Source organism: Osmerus eperlanus, chromosome 7 (genome assembly GCF_963692335.1).
Source record: "Osmerus eperlanus chromosome 7, fOsmEpe2.1, whole genome shotgun sequence".
Taxonomy (NCBI): Eukaryota; Metazoa; Chordata; class Actinopteri; order Osmeriformes; family Osmeridae; genus Osmerus; species Osmerus eperlanus.
The window spans coordinates 4,627,163-4,646,771 of record NC_085024.1 but is presented as its reverse complement, the minus strand read 5'-3'; the positions used below and the strand labels follow the sequence as shown (position 1 = coordinate 4,646,771).

General features: G+C 42.9%; 2 protein-coding genes across 2 annotated transcripts; one reads left to right on the top strand and one right to left on the bottom strand.

Annotated features, from left to right (window-relative positions):
* Positions 1-1,510: 1,510 nt before the first annotated feature.
* Positions 1,511-14,989, bottom strand: smg9 (SMG9 nonsense mediated mRNA decay factor). The gene is made up of 14 exons (XM_062466638.1): positions 14,852-14,989; positions 14,525-14,677; positions 14,361-14,435; positions 13,966-14,206; positions 13,608-13,705; positions 13,242-13,354; positions 12,928-13,039; positions 12,736-12,831; positions 12,465-12,550; positions 6,825-6,931; positions 6,636-6,743; positions 3,664-3,789; positions 2,805-2,949; positions 1,511-2,565 (listed from the first exon to the last, which is right to left on the bottom strand). Exons 2-14 carry the CDS (start codon positions 14,663-14,665, stop codon positions 2,487-2,489), a joined length of 1,527 nt encoding a protein of 508 aa, XP_062322622.1. The 5' UTR covers positions 14,666-14,677; positions 14,852-14,989; the 3' UTR covers positions 1,511-2,486.
* Positions 14,990-15,556: 567 nt separating this feature from the next.
* si:dkey-79d12.4 (mucin-2) lies at positions 15,557-19,433 on the top strand. Its single transcript, XM_062466158.1, has 2 exons — positions 15,557-16,122; positions 16,425-19,433. Exons 1-2 carry the CDS (start codon positions 16,024-16,026, stop codon positions 19,431-19,433), a joined length of 3,108 nt encoding a protein of 1,035 aa, XP_062322142.1. The 5' UTR covers positions 15,557-16,023.
* The last annotated feature ends 176 nt before the right edge of the window (positions 19,434-19,609 follow it).

Sequence of the window (19,609 nt, the reverse complement as noted above, 5' to 3'; positions counted from 1 at the left end):
TGATGTGGACCAAATTGTTTTTGTATCTGGCCCTTGGTGTGATTCTTATTTCCCAGTGTGGCCCTTGGTGAAATTGAGTTTGACACCCCTGTGCTATGGCCAGGATTCATGTATTCTCTCTATTAATTCCAGGAATCTGTTTGTTTGAGTGTGTCCGCATTAGGTCCCCACGATTATCTGGAGAACCGGGCACTCGGCAAAGTTCCCAGGTGTCCTCTTTATAATCCAACGGAGTGCAGCGATTGTTGTTGTTCAGATCAGCATTTAGATTTTTTTTTTAAACAATCCCCATCTTTCATGTGCCTCCACGGGCATCATGGGAACTCATCCCAGCCCCTTCACTCTGATTGGTCCTCTGATTGGTCCTGGTTGATCCCTCGCACCATACTAGCGGGTGTACTAGGAGGCTGTATCGGAGGATGTAGGCCTATGATAATTTCAGTTAATTTTGTTTCTTATATACTAGTGTAATAATTGGACCAATACGCTGTTCCTATTGGTCCAGAAGACGTTCTCAAAAGTTAATAAATCCGTTTCTTATATACTAGTGTAGTAATTGGACCAATACGCTGTTCCTATTGGTCCAGAAGACGTTCTCAAAAGTTAATAATACCGTTTACCTCCCGAATGTTCGCAGAGGTAAATAAACGGTTTTATGGACCTAGCAACAAGCAGTTGGAGATGTAGCGATTGACCTTAACAACGTAGCATCTGCTCGGCAACAAAGTAGCCTAAGTTGCCTAAAAAAAACTAAAACAACCAAATATGGTTTCTGGTCCGCAAACGCCCCGCAATCGCTTCCCGTTTTAAAGAAGTATCTGAAGCAGACAAGACGAATGATGTTGTTGATATGTTGCCTTGGAGATGTAGTGACGTCACCAGTGCAAGTGCAGCTGATTGCTCTGACAACATAGCGTCTGCTCCAGATTCGACGTGTTTGATTTCTGATCTTCCCACGTATTGTTGTAGTAACCAAATGTTTACTCCTCGACAGGTCAGCAAACGCTTTGTCGCCTCGATTTGTTTAAACGTTTTAACAAATCTCGGTTTACAAAGGCGTTTGCAGACCTGTCGAGGAGTAAACATTTGCTGTTTAGTTAATGAACTAATGCGGTTAACAAAGGCATTCGCAATTAAATTACTAAACGCTTAACGCACCAGAGTTCGTTGTAAGGAAAATAGGGAAATTCTGTTTGTTTTTTTTAGATGCAAATTCGCTTTTGCAAAAGTTATGGCCTGCTTAGTTCTGGCATAACATTGAATTTCTGCTTTTAAAGGGGTTTCTTTATGGATGAAATGCTGGCTAGCTAACAGAACGGCAATATAAAGTGGATATACTTTAAGTAAAGATCAGTGAATTCTATTACATAAATTAATGTGTTTACTGTCAAAACTGCCTGCACATTGCAAATGTACATGTTGTATGGTGAATTAGGCCTACACTTATGACAACTGGCTCAACCATTGTGCATGTAAGGACTTCTGTTATGAACAAAATGTTTAGATGTTTGTGGTAGTAAGACAAGTAATCAGAGAACCAATATAGTACATTTTGATCAACATAACTTAAGCAATTTATAACATAGGAAACAGCAGACAAATGAAGGCTACATAATCATTTGCATGAATGTAGCCTACCACGCACATGGGCACTATTCCTACCACTTTAGCCTCCTTGGTGGGTTTCTTAAGGCATGGATATAGCGACTGGAACAATGTTCGTGCAAATTTAGTCTCCTCGGTCAGTTATCATGTCGAGAATTATTAGACTAGTTTACAGCATTACATAGCACAAAAAAAGACAAACTAATATAAACATAGCAAACACCCCATAGAGTACATAATCATTCCTGGTACATGAAGGGCCAGGGCATTGGCAACCTTAATAGTGATTAAACTTTTCCTCAAAAACCAAAAACACTATTCCAAATCCACCATTAGAATTAATGTAATGAGCTGTAACTAACTATTTGGAGCTCCCTCTGAAGCTGTTAGTTCTTGAAAGGTCCATTCTTGAAAATAATTAGAAAAGAGACACTCCGTTTTCCTAATGAGGCCTTAAAAACTCACAGCATTGTGAAAGCAATTCCGTTTTATTTTGAGGGGGGGGACTAGAACTGCATTTCCACTATGCAGAGTCAATTGTATAAATCACATATTATTCAATCTCTAAGTCAAGTTACTATTACAAACAAGTCTGCCTCAAGCACAGCTGTGAAGCCAGACTTTCTCCTTAGGTTGACACATATCATCCAATCTTGTACTGGATTTTTGTAACCAGGTAGACATCTGCATTTTGTTTCTATTTCCAGACAGCTGGGCACTCACAACACAAGGACTGAAGGACAGCACAAACATCATTAGTCCCAAGGATACAAACGTCACAAACGTTTTTAGACACATGGACTTTGTAAGAAGGCTACTTTCTCCTCTCTTGGCCTCTCGTTGCTTCCAGCCTAATGCAAATGTGCAATGCAAATGTGGTGCTAGGAGAGCAGGCGGCTGTACTCTGAAAGAGCAGATGACTTCTTCACCCCATCCCAGATACGAGCAGCATAGTGAAACCTGCAACCACAACAGCCTTACTTCCACACGTTCCAGTGACACGTAATTTCATCGGATAGATTATCTTTTGTAAATGTACAGACTATTAGTCACATTACAACTTGTCTTTTTGGAGAAGAAAGTGCCGATCTTGAGGGATTCAAATCTTGCACAATTGTACTTATTGTACTTGCACATATATTGTAATTATTTTAGTAAATGCAGTGTAAACACATTGTATCACCCCTGCCTGTCCTTACCAATTCTTCTCAGTGAGAATGGTGTGTGAGAGCTGAGAGCGAGACATGGCAAGTATTTGGCTGCGGAGCTTGGAGACCAGTGAGGAGAAGGCAGGGTGTCCTTGATAACCTGGGAGTAGGGAGAAGAGGGGGGGAGCCCCGGATCCTAAAACAAACACACAGATCAGCAGGCAAGCAAGGAACATGACAACATTGTAGGGTAGATGATAGCCCAACTGTAAACTTTTAACTTTATAATTATACTTATCACAGTTATCCAAAAGTTATAGTTCTCAAGTACAATGTGGACGGCCCTTCAGCCATGACTATGGGGGCTGTCGGTTCCTCTAACCCAGGGGTGCACAGTTGGCGGAGTGAAGGTTCTATCTGGACCTAGATACGTTTCTCATAAATAATTGTTACATTAAATACTGATGAAGCAACCGTTATTTTCAATGTACAAATACTGGGCTGGCTTAGCGCAGCTGGGAAAGTCCCAGAAAGCGCTCCATACTATGTGTTGTCCAATCACGTGCATTATTTAAATCACTTCACGAAACTCAGAAAAAGTGAAAGCTTATAATGCATGTTAAGAGAGGCAGCAAAAGAGGCAGCAAAATAAGCAACAGCAGAAGAGAGAGGGGAAGTAGTTGAATGGCGTGAGCAAAAGCTTTTAAAAGAGGAGTGGACAGACAAATATGCCTTTATCCTTCCAGCAGCATGTGTCAGTACTTTGTTCAATAGCTGTAGGGCCTACATATAAATGAATTACGCCCCAAATCATCAAGAACGTTAGACATTTTAATGGTTTGGACATTTTGGGGGGAGAAGATGCTAGTAAGATGCTCTTTGAATTTTAATTATGCACCCCTGCTCCAACCTGTTTTCGTCAGGGAATCATCCCCCTCGTTCTCTTGCAGGGGGAGCAGGAACAGGTTGACCTCAGTCTCCAGGTAATCCCTCCCCAGGCCAGGAAAGATGTTACAGTCCAGCATGGACAATGTGCCTGCAACCAAACAGACCTAGATTGACCCACAGAACACTAAGCCCTCCAATGGAAAACTGTGAAATCTTTATTGCTGTATGCGTGTGACAGACTGAGAGTATAGAGTTCTTTGCCATCTGTCAAAGTGCATCCATACTAATGGTGCTTTTCCACTGCAGGGTATCAGGCAAACGTGGTACCTACTACCTTGTACCTTTTGGAACCTCTTCATCGAGGACATCCTGCTCAAACCCGCCATTTTTAAATAGCCAAACTATTATTATAGTGGCCGATACAAGCGCTGCCTATAATGGCGGCCACAACTTTTATAATTAATCGGACAACTCTGGAAACCATGGTATTTTGCATGGTGTTCAGCTCCCAAATGCACTATTGCACTATATATTTTCTTAATTTTATCTTATTGAATATTTTATGTTGTATAGTATTAGAAATATTTGCAACCCCAATTCCAGAAAAGTTGGGACGTTGTGTAAAATTTAATAAAAAAACAGAAAACAAATGATTTACATATCTCTATTTACATAAACCCATTCTGTTATTCAAAATAGAACATATACATGTCAAATGTTTAAACTGATGAAATGTACAATTTTAAGGAAAAAATCTGTAATTTTGAATTTGATGGCAGCAACACGTCTCAAAGTTGGGACGGGGGAAATAAAAAGTAAGTATTACTAAAAATAAAACAGCTGGAGGAACATTTTGCAACTAACTAGGTTAATTGAAAACAGGTCCAGTAACATGATTGGGTATAAAAAAAGTATCTTAGAGAGGCATTCTCTCAGAAGTAAAGATGAGCAGAGGTTCACCAATCTGCGAAAACTTGCATCTACATATTGTGGAACCATTTCAGAATAATGTTTCTCAACGTAAAATTGCAAAGACTTTGAATATATCATCAACAGTACATAATATAATACAATTATTCTGAGAATCTGTAGAAATCTATCTGTAAGGGACATGGGGGAAAATAAATTCTGCATGGCTGTGATCTTCAGGCACTCAGGCGGCACTGCATAAAAAACAGGCATGATTCCGTAATGGAAATCATTGCATGGGCTCAGAAACACCTCCAGAACTCACTGTCTATGAACACAGTTTGCTGTGCCATCCACACATGCAGGTTAACCCTTGTGTTCTCCTCGGGTCGTTCTGACCCATCAGTCATTGTGACCCACCGTCGTATTGCGACAACTTTACCGCATACAAAAACAAAGTGAAGCATTTTCTTTTAACCGTCGGGCTGTCTCAGACCCCCCACATTGCGAAGGTTAAAAGAAAAGTATTTTTATTTGTTTTTGTATTGGGTAAAATTGGGTAAACACAATGATGGTTCGTTATGAACCTTTGGGTCATGTGACCCGAAGGCAGCACGAGGGTTAAAGCTCCGTCATGCAAAGAAGAACCCACATGTGAACATGATCCAGAAACACTGCCATCTTCTCTGGGCTCATTTGAAATGGACGGAGGCAAAGTGGCAAAACGGTTCTGTGGTCAAACAAATTGAAATTTGACATTCTTTTTTGGAAACCTCGGACACTGCGTCCTCGGGACTAAAGAGGAGAGGGACCAATCGGCTTGTTATCAGTGCTCAGTTCAAAAGCCTGCATGGTATGGGGGTGCATTAGTGCCTACAGAATTGTCCGCTTGTACATCTGGAAAGGCAACATCAATGCTGAAAGGTATATACAGGTTTTAGAGCAACATTTGCTTGCATCCAGGCAACATATTTTTCAGAGAAGGCCTTCCATATTTCAGGAAGACGATGTTAAACCACATCCTGCATGTTACAACTGCATGGGTTCATAATAGAAGAGTCCGGGTGCTACACAGTGGTTAACATGGGCTTGTCCTAACTTTTTTGAGATGTGTTGCTGCCATCAAATTCAAAATTACCTTATTTTTTCCTTAGAATTGTACATTTCATCAGTTTAAACATTTGACATGTTTTATATGTTCTATTGTGAATAACATAATGGGTTTATGAGATTTGTAAATCATTGTATTCCGTTTTTTTTTAACGTCCCAACTTTTCTGGAATTGGGGTTGTAGACCCCATAGGGCTCTGCCCTCCTATGTACTTCCGCTCAATTTTAATTTAGCTTATGTACTCCGTCTGGGCTTTCGGTACATTAGTCGGATTTCTCAGATCAAATTTTAACAGGTCCAATCAGCGAACAGAGGGAGTGGCTGAGAACGATGACGATGTTGTGCGCTAGTTTGAGTTGTAGTTCCGTAATGGCGGTGGAGAAAGATGTAAGCAAAGCCATTCGGTTCGTTGTGGCAACGCTGCCGAATATCCAGAAGTTAAAGCCGGAGCAAGAACAATCTTTGCTGAGTTTTGTTGGTGGCCATGATGTTGTGGCCCTCCTCCCCACAGTGTTCAGGAAAAGTTTGATTTTCCAGCTAGCTCCATTAGTGGTGAAGGAGTTGGCTAAGGCAAACGCTAGCGATTGGTTATGGCAGATCCAATAGTTTTAAACTTCAACAGAGTACCCGCCTTCAAGGAAGTTAACGCTTGTCAATGGTGCAAGCCCAGACTCTCTGTACAAATGAAATGCACGAGAGTCTAGGACCAGGCTAGTTGTAGACTGCGTTTAGAATTATTTAGACTGTTGTACATTTTCTACTTTTTCTTACGTCTTTATCGTATGAACCTTCCTGCCACAGTGAATTTCTTGTTTGTGTAAAACTCACATGGCGAATAAAGCTTATTCTGATTGGAATGCTGTAGCCCTCCCCCCCATTATGTTAGAGCCATATACAAAGAAAATGCCCCCCTGTGGAAACCAAATGCCGTCCATTTGATTGGTTCTGGATATGAGCGTGGTTAGGTGTCTAACCTTTGTATTTGAGGTGGGAGTGGGCCATCAGCTTGTCCACCGTCATGTGCATCTTCTTCAGGTTCAGGGGACAGAACTCGTCTCGTCGAGATTTATTCTGCAGGAAAACTAAAAAAAAAAAGAGTAAAACACAAGTATTCTGTGCAGTCCTTCATGCATTGTGTGTGTGTATATGTGTGTGTGTGTCACCTATGTGGGGGTAGTATTCAGATCCTTCGTCGCTTCCGGAAGCACTCGTGCTGTCGTGGTTTGCTGATGGTGTGGAAGGTTTTAACATCTCTGCAGTCTGAAGGAACCTGCTCAGAGCAGCACACAAAACAACATGATTACAACACACCAGCGCACACACACTCACAACATCTGGTACAGCACATCGAGTTACCTGACATCATATACCGTATTTTCTGCACTATAGGGCGCACTGGATTATAAGGCGCACTGTCAATGAATGGTCTATTTTCGATCTTTTTTCATATATGTATTACTCCGCGATGCTCCTGACTACGGTAGCCGTAATTCTGCAAGCGGTGCGGCTTTGTAGTTTACCAAAGTCGTACTAAAACATTTTGACAGCGCCGTGTACCACACAAAATCGCTTCGAGGTCAGTAAACACAACCAGAATTAATCCATAATCCACTGTCGTTTTTTGAGAAAATTAAAGGCTTTTAAGTGCGCCTTATAGTCCGGAAAATACGGTATATTCTATTAGTGTGTATTAGTGTGTGTGTATATATATATATATATACGTATATATATATATATACAAACAGCACCAGTCAAAAGTTTGGACACATTTTCCCATATTATACAGTATTAGTGTATATATGGTGAGGTAAATTTTGATCCGCTGCTGATTTTGTAACTGCAAATGATTGTGCAAATGCAAATTTTACAAGAGTTGTTCAGAACCTCCTTTGTCAACTTGCATTTCCTTCCCTGTGAGCATTTCAATCAGCACGCAATTTTCATGCAAAACAATGTCCCTTGTGACACTCCAAAAGGGGTAAAACATATATATATATATATATATATATATATATATATATATATATGTGTATATAAAAAGTCTACACACCCTGTTAAAATGCCAGTTTTTTGTGATGTAAAAAAATGACGCAAAGATAAATAATGTCAGAACTTTTTCCACCTTTAATGTGACCTATAACTTGAACAATTCAATTGAGAAACAAACTGAAATCTTTGAGAAAAACAAAAAACAATAACCTGGTTGCATAAGTGTGCACACCCTTAAACTAATACTTTGTTGAAGCACCTTTTGATTGTATTACAGAACTCAGGGCCTCATGTACTAACGCTTTTGCGCCCACTTCAGGCGTATTTGTTTTGCAATTTGCGCGTAAAAGCATGGCGAGATATGTACAAACATGCAGTGGCGAAAATCTGCTATCAACTTTGGGGGGGACAATTATATGACACTTTCTCAAGAGCAATTTCTGAGGGGGACACCAAAATGACTGCTGTAACACAGCCTACATTGTAATATGTTAAATGTATATTGAGGAACCATAATTAATACTCCTGGATCATTTATAGTTAGTAACTGAAGGGTTGTCTCAACTTGTTCAAATGTAGTTATAGTAGTGTTTCTTATCAGTCAAGTATGAATGCAGGTGTACAGTATTTACAACCAGCAATACCAAGAAAAGCCAGTATGTACTGTACACTGTATGGGTGCAGTTTATGTAATTACAATGGGCATGGTGCAGTCTCATCTAAAATAATCTCAATTGAACAATCATAAAGTCGGGGGAAATCGCAAAACCATTTCTCTTGAAATGTCAACACTTTGTTAGCAAGAGTCTGCGGTTCTATAAATTGTGGGTGTGGCTGATATGGTTCTGTGCCACCACTGAGGTGACTAGACAGTGCTGTGCCACTGTCTCCTATACTGGTGCTGCTGGCAAAAAGGTTGACCCCCGGTCCTGCCATGGCTGTGACACTATCATCTGAAGTCTCTCCCCGGCTCTTTCCCTTTCACCACCCTCACGGACTCACAGTCTGTCTCCTAGAAAAGAAATAAGATGTTTGCCATCCTCCTAACTACCAGTACCCAATACTACACAATTAATCACAACAACAATACCATTGCCTCAAATTAATCTTGGTTCAGTCACCAGTTTAAGTAGAGTGGGGGTATCCATGGCATTGTCCAATTATGTCCCTATTTTACAAGTCTAAAGAAGAGAACCCATCATGTTGCCAAACAAGAGACTCAACAAACTTATTTTAGCACATTTCACATCATTTTTATGAACATTTTATCAACTAGTCTTTGAAATTAGGCCACTAGGGTTCTTTCTTTGCGTTTTGGTGTCCTGAAATGCTCTGATGTCCGTCTTTTTTCTGCAATTTTTCTACCATGCTGGCCGCACACACAATGTACAGGTTATTTACAAAAGGAGATGGGCTTTTATCACTTATTACCATTCTTCTAGAATAGGCTTCGATCTACCAGGTAGCTAGACAGTCAGTTAGGAAAGGTGAAACGGATTGCATTGACAGCTGGATTGACAGCTGTATGAGTTCACCCTTTACACAACGCAAACTGCAACCTTTTGTCATTTTAATATAATTCATGTTTTGGTTTTATATTTGGCTGGCTTCCCAGAATAGCTGAATATGCAGCTAGCGAGCCCCAATTCCGTTTGTGTGGTATTTGCCATCATCTTTGTTATAGCCAGTTTACTCCAGATCGGCACACAGGTGCTTCAAAGTCCCTAGAGACGATTTAGCTTTTGCAACAAGACCATTTAAGATAATTATGAAAATGGTAGAATATAGTATAGTTCTGTTCAGTATCGCTAAGCATGGCAAATGGATTTAGAAGAACTACAATATCCGTGCTGATCTTGGATTAAATTGACGATAGCAAAGTTTCCATCTTTTGATGACGCCAAATGGAATAGTGCTAGCTAATGTTATCTCTATCGGTTTGTTTGCTAGCTATGCAAATGCAGCTAGCTTAGTGTGTGTGAACCCTGCCAACATAGTGAAATCACTATGGTGCGATTAACTGGATTAATTTCACGTTAGCCACGTGCATTTCAAATTGTAGACACTCAAGTCACCTTGTCAGATATTACAACTACTTACTGGACATCAGCCACCAACGACACAAACAGATACTGTCCGATTTTCACACACTCACCTGCATCACTGCTGAGGGCTGGGGCTGTGGATCAAACCATTGTGGGACCAAGGGCAGGGTTCGAAATCTTTTTAAACTTCAAAAAGCGCCATTGTGTCCATAATCAGCAAAGCGCTTTCATTGCATATTATCAATGTTGTTGAAATTACAGTTATGTTTACAGTGATTTATTGGGGGGGACAAATCATATTTTTCCCAGGATTGGGGGGGTCGTGTCCCCCCTGTCCCCCCCGGGATTTCCGCCCATGCAAACATGCCACACTGAGGTAAAAGCGCAGACTGCCTGTCGCGGGAACTGAAAATGGCAAATTGCGTTTTTCCATGTCATGCATATGCATTCAAGGGAGGGTCAAGGGGAAAGTGGGAGTTTCCCATAAAGAGATGGGAGGGGATGCGTAAACCGCCTGTGAAAGCGCACCTCTATTTTGCGATGACAATTCTCCGCCTGTTAAAAGCAGGCGTAAACCAGGATGCGCATATGCCTCCTGGTGAAATGGCAGCCGTAACCCGAGCAAGACGAAGACATAGGCCAAAGGATTTTTGCCACAAGCGTCACACTTTTTGAGTTGAGTGAACACGAAATCATTACGCGTCACTGGAAGAAATCAAAGATTACATCGAATCTCCGACTCAGCGTTCACATTCCATTCCTGCAGTTGTTAAACTCCTCGCTACATTACAAATATTGGCATCAGGATAACTTCAAACAGTCATCGCTGTTTTGACTTTGGTGGCTGATCCATGATAGAGAGAAGGAGGTCCATTCAATTGCGCGTTTAAATGCTCGCAATGTACGGTATAGTGGGCGGAGAAAGGCACTGATTACCCGATGACCTGCAGGTTTCGTGCGCAATCTGCGGGTTGGCCATGGCGCTAATAAAGCTACGTTTGCAAATGTACGTACATGAGGCCCTCAGTCTTTTGGGGTAGGAGTCTATTAGCATGGCACATCTTGACTTGGCAATATTTGCCCACTCTTCTTTGCAAAAGCGCTCCAAATCAGTCAGATTGCGAGGACATCTCCTGTGCACAGCCCTTCAGATCATCCCACAGATGTTCAATTGGATTCAGGTCTGGGCCATTCCAAAAGGTTAATCTTCTTCTGGTGAAGCCATGCTTTGGTGGATTTGGATGTGTGCTTTGGGTCATTGTCGTGCTGAAAGGTGAACTTCCTCTTCATCTTCAGCAACACCAACCTGAAGGTTTTGTGCCAAAATGTCCTGGTATTTGGAACTGTTCATAATTCCCTCCACCCTTACTAAGGCCACGGTTCCTGCTGAAGAAAAACAGCCCCAAAGCATGATGATGCCACCACCATGCTTCACTGTGGGTATGGTGTTCTTTGGGTGATGTGCAGTGTTGTTTTTGCGCCAAACATACCTTTTGGAATTATGGCAAAAAAGTTCAACCTTGGTTTCATCAGACCATAACACATTTTCCCACATGCTTTTGGGAGACTTGATGTTGATTTTGCAAACTTCAGCCGGGCTTGGATGTTTTTCTTCGAAAGTAAAAGCTTCCGTCTTGCCTCCCTGACCAGTTTTCTCCTCGTCTTTTCATCAATTTTGGAGGGACATCCAGTTCTTGGTAATGTCTCTGTTGTGCCATATGTTCTCCACTTGATTATGACTGTCTTCACTGTGTTCCATGGTATATGTAATGGGAGTCAGGTGGCTGAGCGGTTAGGGAATCGGGCTAGTAATTTGAAGGTTGCCAGTTCGATTCCTGGCCATGCAAAATGACATTGTGTCCTTGGGCAAGGCACTTCACCCTACTTGCCTCGGGAGAATGTCCCTGTACTTACTGTAAGTCGCTCTGGATAAGAGCGTCTGCTAAATGACAAAATGTAAATGTAATGCTTTGGTAATTCTTTTATACCCTTCTCCTCACTTATATCTTTCAACAATGAGATCCCTCTGATGCTGTGAAAGCTCTCTGCAGACCATGGCTTTTGCTCTGAGATGCAACTAAGAACATTTCTGGAAAATCTTACTGGAACAGCTGACATTTATTTGTCATTAATCTGAGTCACTTTAAATGATGACAGGTGGCATTTAGATAATCTATTAACATGTCTTTCTTGTTCTTCAACAAGGCCAAAGACTCACACTGACTTTGACACTATCTGCACAATGACACCTTGCCATATTTGCACTATATTCCCCTATTTGTATTTGTATATCATAGCTATTTTATATTTGATTTTATTCTAAATTCTTTACATACTTTAGCCCCTTAGTATTAGTTAAATGTTGTACCTTCAGTATTAGTTAGACTTGTACACTACTTATTTAAGATTCCTATATTTTGGATGTATGCACCTTCCTGTCAAAGTAAATTCCTTGTCTGTGCAAACTTTCATGGCAAATAACCCTTTCTGATTCTGAAAGCATTCTTACTTTACAGCATGATCAGCAGGAGCACATTTTGTTGGTGCTATAAAGTTCATTCTCCCTACCTGGCCTTGAATCCCTTCTTCACATGACCATTATTCACCTCAATTATTTAAAATATGGAAAGAATTAAAAAGCCCTACAATGTTCCAGACAATAGCCACAAATGGTGTGAGTACACAGGTATTTGGATCAACACACTTGCGGCAAAAGATCTATGAACAACAGTAATTTCCTTTGGCAGGCTATTGCTCATCTGCAGTTACTTGTAAAGGTTGATGTCAGTAAACCAGTCTTGAACAACGACGACCACATGGCAGATGGTGAACAGGAAGGCAGTGATCTGAAGAGACTGTCAGAGAAAACAGGTTGAAAAATTAGTTTGACGTACCACACATGTACAAAAACACTTTTTGTCAGGATCAAGGATTCATCCTCTCAGAAATGGAATGTCACATTTTGTTACACGTTCCTGGCCATGGTCAAAGTCAAGAAGATTTCTTGATGCTTACTGCCCCCTGCTGAGCAACTCCTTACCTGCATCTCGACGTATGTGTGAGGGAGGTTGTACTCTGGAGGCAACTTGCGATCGTTGTTGATCAGATGATCCAGGATAGAAGGGCTGAGGATGGGCTGAAGGTTACAAAAGAAAGTGAAGCTCAGTTAAAACCATGGCTAACATGTAAAAAGATGGATATTGTCCATTCTTCAGTAATACCTAAATCTGACCTGTGTGTCCAGGAAGATGACTCTCTCCTGGGTTATGAAGAAGTCAATCCCAGTGCTCTGGTTCCCTCCTCTCTCTTTGATTTCCTGAGATTGGGCTCTGAACACATACCCTCTACACACAACACAGACACACACACAATGAGCTGCAGGTGGCACAAACTCACTAGACTAACATACAACAGTCCAGCTCTGCAACAGAGAACCTTTATATCTATTTATCCTGTCTTATCTTATTCATGCTATGTTTTGATTTATCATATGATTCACATGTTCTTATAGAGCACAGCAAAAGAGACTGTTCATGTTCAACAGACCTTTGGTCTTCCTCGGGTGTGTTGGCTGACAGGAGAGACATGATGGTGGATTTTCCTGTTCCCTGCAAGCCAATGACTCCCACTACCAGCATATCTGTCTGGTCCCTAAGATACTGTACCACAACAGTGAACATTATCTCTGATCATAGTGGAATATGTGAAACATCTGCCTAAATATATTTATTATGTATTAAATGTAAACATGCAAAGTACATTTGACATTAAATACTCCTAAACATGTAATAAATGTAGAGAATACATCTACTTAGTCTCCCAATAATCCAAGATTAATTCCGATCCAGTGGCACATGAGCACCCCTCACCTTATCAGTGCAGATATGCCACTTAATCTGATGACTCACTCACCTCCATAGCACTGTCACACCAGTTCATCTGATCGTCTACCAGCTTGATGCTGTGTTTCATCTTTTCCGGAGGAAGGAGTTTGGTCTGGCCAATCACCGCTGTAAAGTCGTAGGCTACACATAACTGTTCGTGATCAACGATCAATGCTCAAATGGGTCACTGTTCTATGTTGCATGATTATCATTTTTTAAATGCTGAAGGGCCCGGCTGTGCAGCATACGTTCATCCATAAAGATTACTCATTACAAATCTGGAGGTTCCTAAAAACAATGGAAGGGTATAGCTTGGTTGGTTTTGAATAGTTAGCAAGTGCACCTGAAGCCCTAGACCTTTGGGAAACTGGGGTTTGTTGACTCACGGTCCACAGTGCTGCTTGATGCAGCAGCTGCAGCAGCCATGCCTCTGTTTTGGATCTGGTACACAGGCTGGGTTGGCCGCTGTCCCTCCCTCTCAAGCTTGGAGGGCCCTGAGCTGGAGGCTAGCGGGGTCACCTCAGGAGGAGTACCCGGCTTCCCTCCATCGTCTCTGGCTTTGAAGAGTACGATCGGTTTCTCCATGGCTGGCACCCCACTGATAGGGACACTCTGAGTTGGTTTAGACTGGGGGTGGGGGGAGTCAGAGAATAATCTGATCATAAGGTAGGCCTAATTATTACCAATGTATATCAATTTGACTATGGACAACTCCATATGTAGAGATGGAGAGCCATATGTATTAGCTCAGTGACTGGGCTGTCCTGAATGGCTGGCATACCCTTTCTCCAGGAGGTTTTGCCAGAATGATGGGGGTCTTCTGCAGGTGTGGTCCTGGAGCCTCCTCACTACCATCCTTCAGTAATTAACAGATAATACTGTTGCCTTTAGTAAACAATATGAGTGTACCGCAATGCATAATTTAAAAAGATACGTCAGCCCTACCCTGCGTTCTCTTGGGACATATTCTCTGTCGCGACTGGGTCCGGATAGGTTTTGTCCTGGGGGTCCATCCCTGTCCCGACGTCGCCTTCTTCTCCTTCCTTGTCCATACATACCAGGTTGACTGTGACCAGATTCTGACATCTTGACCCAGACCTCAAACGAAAGGAAATATCACATGTCGTTGACGTTGGTTGGTACTGTAGTGACTGTTTGGAATTTCGTTTCACAACACACATATAGTGTCTCCAAACAAACGTGTTCACCGGATACAAAGCTTGCAAAGATTTGAAAGCTATAACGCCATTCAGCTAGCTGAGACATACTTACTTTAATTTATGCCAAGATAGATTAATACACAAACGAGTTTAGTTTGAGTTGAGTCTCTGAAAAATATGCGCTTCTGTAGCTAAGTAGCGCATAGAAATGTACAAACAAACTTTGGTGTCGCTGAAATAAACTCGTGCGAGAACAAAGCGAGTGACATAAGTTCCGGGCTTAAATAAAACAGCAGATATTGTAGTAAGCTATCCAGTAGTTGAACTAAAATATGACAGCAGATAGTTTGAACCAGTCAATTTCTCCCTTATTTTTTAGGTGTTCTATTCCAATTCCAGGTATTATTGTATCAGTGTAGGTCCACCACGAAATTCTGATTAATTACATCCCAAAACTTTCACCAATATTTGAAATGTGAAATGTGAGTGAGTCTGAAGAATGCAATCAACTGAATGATCATATTATAGGAAGACGGGCATTTAAATCAATACATTGATTTAACAATGGAATAACCACAATTACTTACATTATCATGGATTGTATATAATGATGCCCTTAATAAATGTCCTGAAGCCCAATTCTAAGTAATATTTCCACAATTACTTAAATCAGAAAAGCTATTAAACAAGCATATTACATAGAAGAAAAAGGAAAGAACTTTGGGAATTGTAGTATGATTGTAGTAGCAGAAACCTATGACACAGACTTAACAAAAATGGCTTCTGATGCATTCTGGGATCTTTAGGCTCAAGCCTTCCCACCAGTGACGCATTTTCCTGTCATAACAGGATATTGAGGAAAATAATGGAAGCAATTGCAAGTAAACGGATTTGAAAAGAACACATTTTTAATACAAAGAAGTTAGATAGCTACGAGTATTAGCTCTAACAGTTCCGTCTAGAGTAAACCAATTTACGTGCGCACTTGAGGTATTTGACTTCAGAATTTACGTTTCGCGTGTTACCTGTTCCATCATCCTCATTACATCAAGATCAACACAACATTGTTGTGAGCGTGTTTGAGTGGCGAATCAAGTTACGCTATAGTATTAATCATTACAAACGATGTTACCCTGTTATTCAGCAAGTGAGCATTCACTTTTAATTATATTACATTTTTGGGGTTTTGACCATTGGAGTTACATGTAGAATTCAAACGAACGTTCAAGTTAACAAACATGTAACATTTTTGCGTTAAGCTACACTAGTCTACTTAACTTTCTCATGGAGATGTCTGCTGAAGACCGAATGCTGAAGACAGTCGGGGCAGACATGGAGAAAGAAAATATTGTCAGTTTGAGCCTGCATGAGAAGTGCGCAGCGGTGAGTTAGCTAAGTTAAACGTGGTCCCAATACTATGAGGTAGTGACACAGCCTAGCCTATTGCGTGATCATAATATAATATTATAACGCCTCCGTTGGTCTATTTATTTACGGCGTGCCAATTCGTACTCCATTGAAATAACACCAGTTCTGCCACTGAGTTTGCATGCCATTGTTTCGTAAAATAATTTTCTAAAGTATAATTGGGTATAATGCGTCCACGTTAACATTCTCAACTTTCAAGGTACCATTCTATTAAACTATTAATACGTTATCTAATATAATTGTCATGTGATTTGCAGGTCAATTCCATCGATTCTTTGTCCGACCTTACCTACTTGACCGATGATTCCAGTGATGAGGACTGGGGCGTTCCAGTAGTCAAGGCCTCAGATCTCTGTGTGTCACCGTCCCCTCTCCAGTGCTTGGAGTGCAACAAGAAATTCATCTCCAGCAAGAGGCTAATCGAACACTCCAAGTTGCATGACGGCGAGGCCACCTGTAACATCTGCCAGGTGATCTTCAGTCGAGCAATTTCACTGTCCATCCATCTGCAGAATGCACACCATCCCTCTCTTCTCAGTTGCCAGACCTGCAAATTGACTTTTAGCAACTTGTGGCAGTTGAACAAACACATAGGAATACATAGGACAACAAGGATATCCCCCCAAAACCAAGACGACAACTTGAAAAATGGTTTTGATAGACTTGAAGAGGCCTTGCTGAATAAGCCTGATATTGTTGACATTGTAAAAGATCATACATACAGTCGTTTGATTATTAGTGAGGACAAGATGAAGGACCACTCGTACAACCGCAAGTATCCAAGCAACGGCAAACCTGACAGCGCTGCTTTGAACCCTGCAGTGAATGGCAAGCTCAAATGGGTGCGAGAAGAGTCGGATGTTACAGACTGGGATGAAGAACCAGGGTGTTTTGAGTCCAAAGTAAAGACTCAAAGCACAGGGGAGACGGACAGTAGCATAACTAAGGTCACAGGGAAGCCCAGTCTGACCTCAAGCCCAGGTGACAGCAGCTTGACTTCTGGCACAGAAGACTGTATTTTGAATTGCAGCACTTCAAGTACTTCAAGTACTGGTAAGACAGAAACCACTGTGACCACGGAAACCGCGTCTGAGACTGAGAGCTGTCTAATGAAGAGCCCAAGTGAGAGAGAGAGGGGTAGACGCAGAAGATTTTGCAGAGTTTCAGAAATCGTTGGGGAGGGCGAAGAAGAGGAGGAGGAGGATCAGGATGATGACAACCAAGAGGAACAAAATGAAGATTCATCAGATTCAGACTTCAAACCAGATGACATTTCAAATTCTGACTCTGAGTCCAGCAGTGGTAGTACTTTTGGCAGGTCTTCCCTCTCCTCTATATGCACACAAAGCAAGAGGAACCAGTCCGCCCCGGGCAGACCTTCTGCCATTACTGACGCTAGGTTAAACCAATGTGTCCACTGTAAGGGAGGCCCATTCATGGATATGGAATGTCTTTTGGAGAGATGTACAAAAATGGTGCATTTTCAATGCACTTTTTGCATAGCCTATTTCCCTACCCAGGAAGCCTTGATGCAGCATTCTCTTCAGTCACACCAAAAACGTATTCCACTCAGTGAGGACTGTGGCAAAGTTTTGCCTACAAATGGCACCATGAGTGAACACTGCTGCCTCCAAAACCAATTTAGACAAACCCTGGTCCCAACAGTCCCAGCCCAAGGCATGCCCCCAGTCTTGTCCCCTGCCCCAGCAAAGACCCCTCCCCATCCTCTTTTCCTGACCCTAGTCCAGAAGCCAGCCCTCACCCCTGCCCCAGCCCTGCCCCTAGTCCAGAAGCCAGCCTTGACCCCTGCCCCAGCCCTGCCCCTAGTCCATAAGACAGCCCTCACCCCTGCCCCAGCCCTGCCCCTAGTCCAGAAGCCAGCCCTGACCCCTGCTCCAGCCTTGACCCTAGTCCAGAAGCCAGCCCTGCTCCCTGCCCCAGCCCGGCCCCCAGCCCTGCCCCTAGACCCAGCCCTGACCCTAGTCCAGAAGCCAGCCCTGCCCCCAGCCCTGCCCCTAGTCCCAGCCCTGACCCCAGTCCCAACCCAGAAGGTCAATAACGTAGGCACTCCTTTACAGTCCAATAAATGTCCCTACTGTGGTAATGGCCCGTTTTTCAGTATGGAACATCACATGCAGAACTGTGAAAAACGGATATCCTTCCAATGTTTCTTGTGCAAAGCTCTCTTTTCTACAAACGCTTCCATTGTGGAGCACTTGGTCAAAACTCACAATGCCAAGGTGGTTTCTGCAGGTGGCTCCTCTGACACCCTGCAGAACCCTGGCAACCAGGCCTCCACGTTGGTCTGTAAGAGCGCTGCGGCTGTTCAGACCTCCATTTCTTCTTCCCAGCCCTCCACCTCTTCTTCCCAGCCCTCCACCAAGCCAGAACCTGTTTCAGCGATGGTCTCTGTGGTCCACAGCCACCCCAGTGGAGGGCAGATGACCATGGGCAAGAAGGTTCTCCAAGGTAGTCAAGCAAAGGTGCACCCAACCACCACTCACGTGGCCACACCAACCAAACTCTCCTCCACCCAGGTGACACCTCCCACCCAAACCGACACGACAAGCACGCCTGTGCTGCACACTGTGGGTAACCTAATCCAAGGCATCCTCCAGGTACGTCCTTTTGTCCGAACCAACAACCAGGCCCCAGTCCTCGCCCCAGCCTCTGCTACACCGCTCCCTCCCTCCTCAGACCCAGCGGCCAAGACAAAGAAACAATACAGCTTCTCAGCACCAGCCATAGCTCCAGCCACGGCCAAGCCGTCCACTCCCAGCCCCGCCCCTCTGAAGATCTTGACCGTGTTCAAGAATGAGAGCAGGGAGCTGGCTCTGTTGAAGCGTCTGAAGATGAGCTGGCGCTCTAAGAGCGTCCACCGTTGCCGGCAGTGCGGCGTTGTCTCGCGGCAGCCCTCGCTGATCGTGCGTCACCGCTACCTTCACCGGGGCCTGCGGCCTCACCGATGCCACTGCGGCCGAGCCTTCCACTGCCAGCTCTACCTCCTCCGTCACTGCATCCAGCACGCCGAGGCCACCAGCTACATCTGTGTCACGTGCGGAGAGACGTTCGTTGGAGCACAGGTTTTCGCTCGCCACAGAGCGGGTACCTTGAGGAAAGCCAGGGTTATGGGCGGGCGCAGACGCTGGAGGCCAAAGAAGAAGTGTCACGTGCCTTTCTCTTGTCACTGTGGAAGGACGTTTAAAAGGCCGTCCTCTTATCTCTGGCACCAACTCCGAAATCGACCCATGGCAAAACTCGCCTAAGTGGTTTGATATTGTGAGAGTGTTTGTGTTTGTGTGTGTGTGTGTGTGTATGATTGAAAGGGTGTGGGAAAGATTGAGGGTGCCATGTACTGTCTTTAAAAGGAAAGGTTTACCCTGTACCTCAGACCAAAATGACAATTAAAATGATATATTTTGTGTTAAATGGATCCATGTCT

Coding starts and splice junctions, on each gene's coding strand:
- si:dkey-79d12.4 (XM_062466158.1), top strand. CDS start 16,024: ATGGAGATGTCTGCTGAAGACCGAATGCTGAAGACAGTCGGGGCAGAC. Junction 16,123..16,424: donor TGCATGAGAAGTGCGCAGCG/GTGAGTTAGCTA, acceptor TGTGATTTGCAG/GTCAATTCCATCGATTCTTT.
- smg9 (XM_062466638.1), bottom strand. CDS start 14,665: ATGTCAGAATCTGGTCACAGTCAACCTGGTATGTATGGACAAGGAAGG. Junction 12,832..12,927: donor TCATCTTCCTGGACACACAG/GTCAGATTTAGG, acceptor TGTAACCTTCAG/CCCATCCTCAGCCCTTCTAT. Junction 3,790..6,635: donor CTCCCACCTCAAATACAAAG/GTTAGACACCTA, acceptor GTTTGGTTGCAG/GCACATTGTCCATGCTGGAC.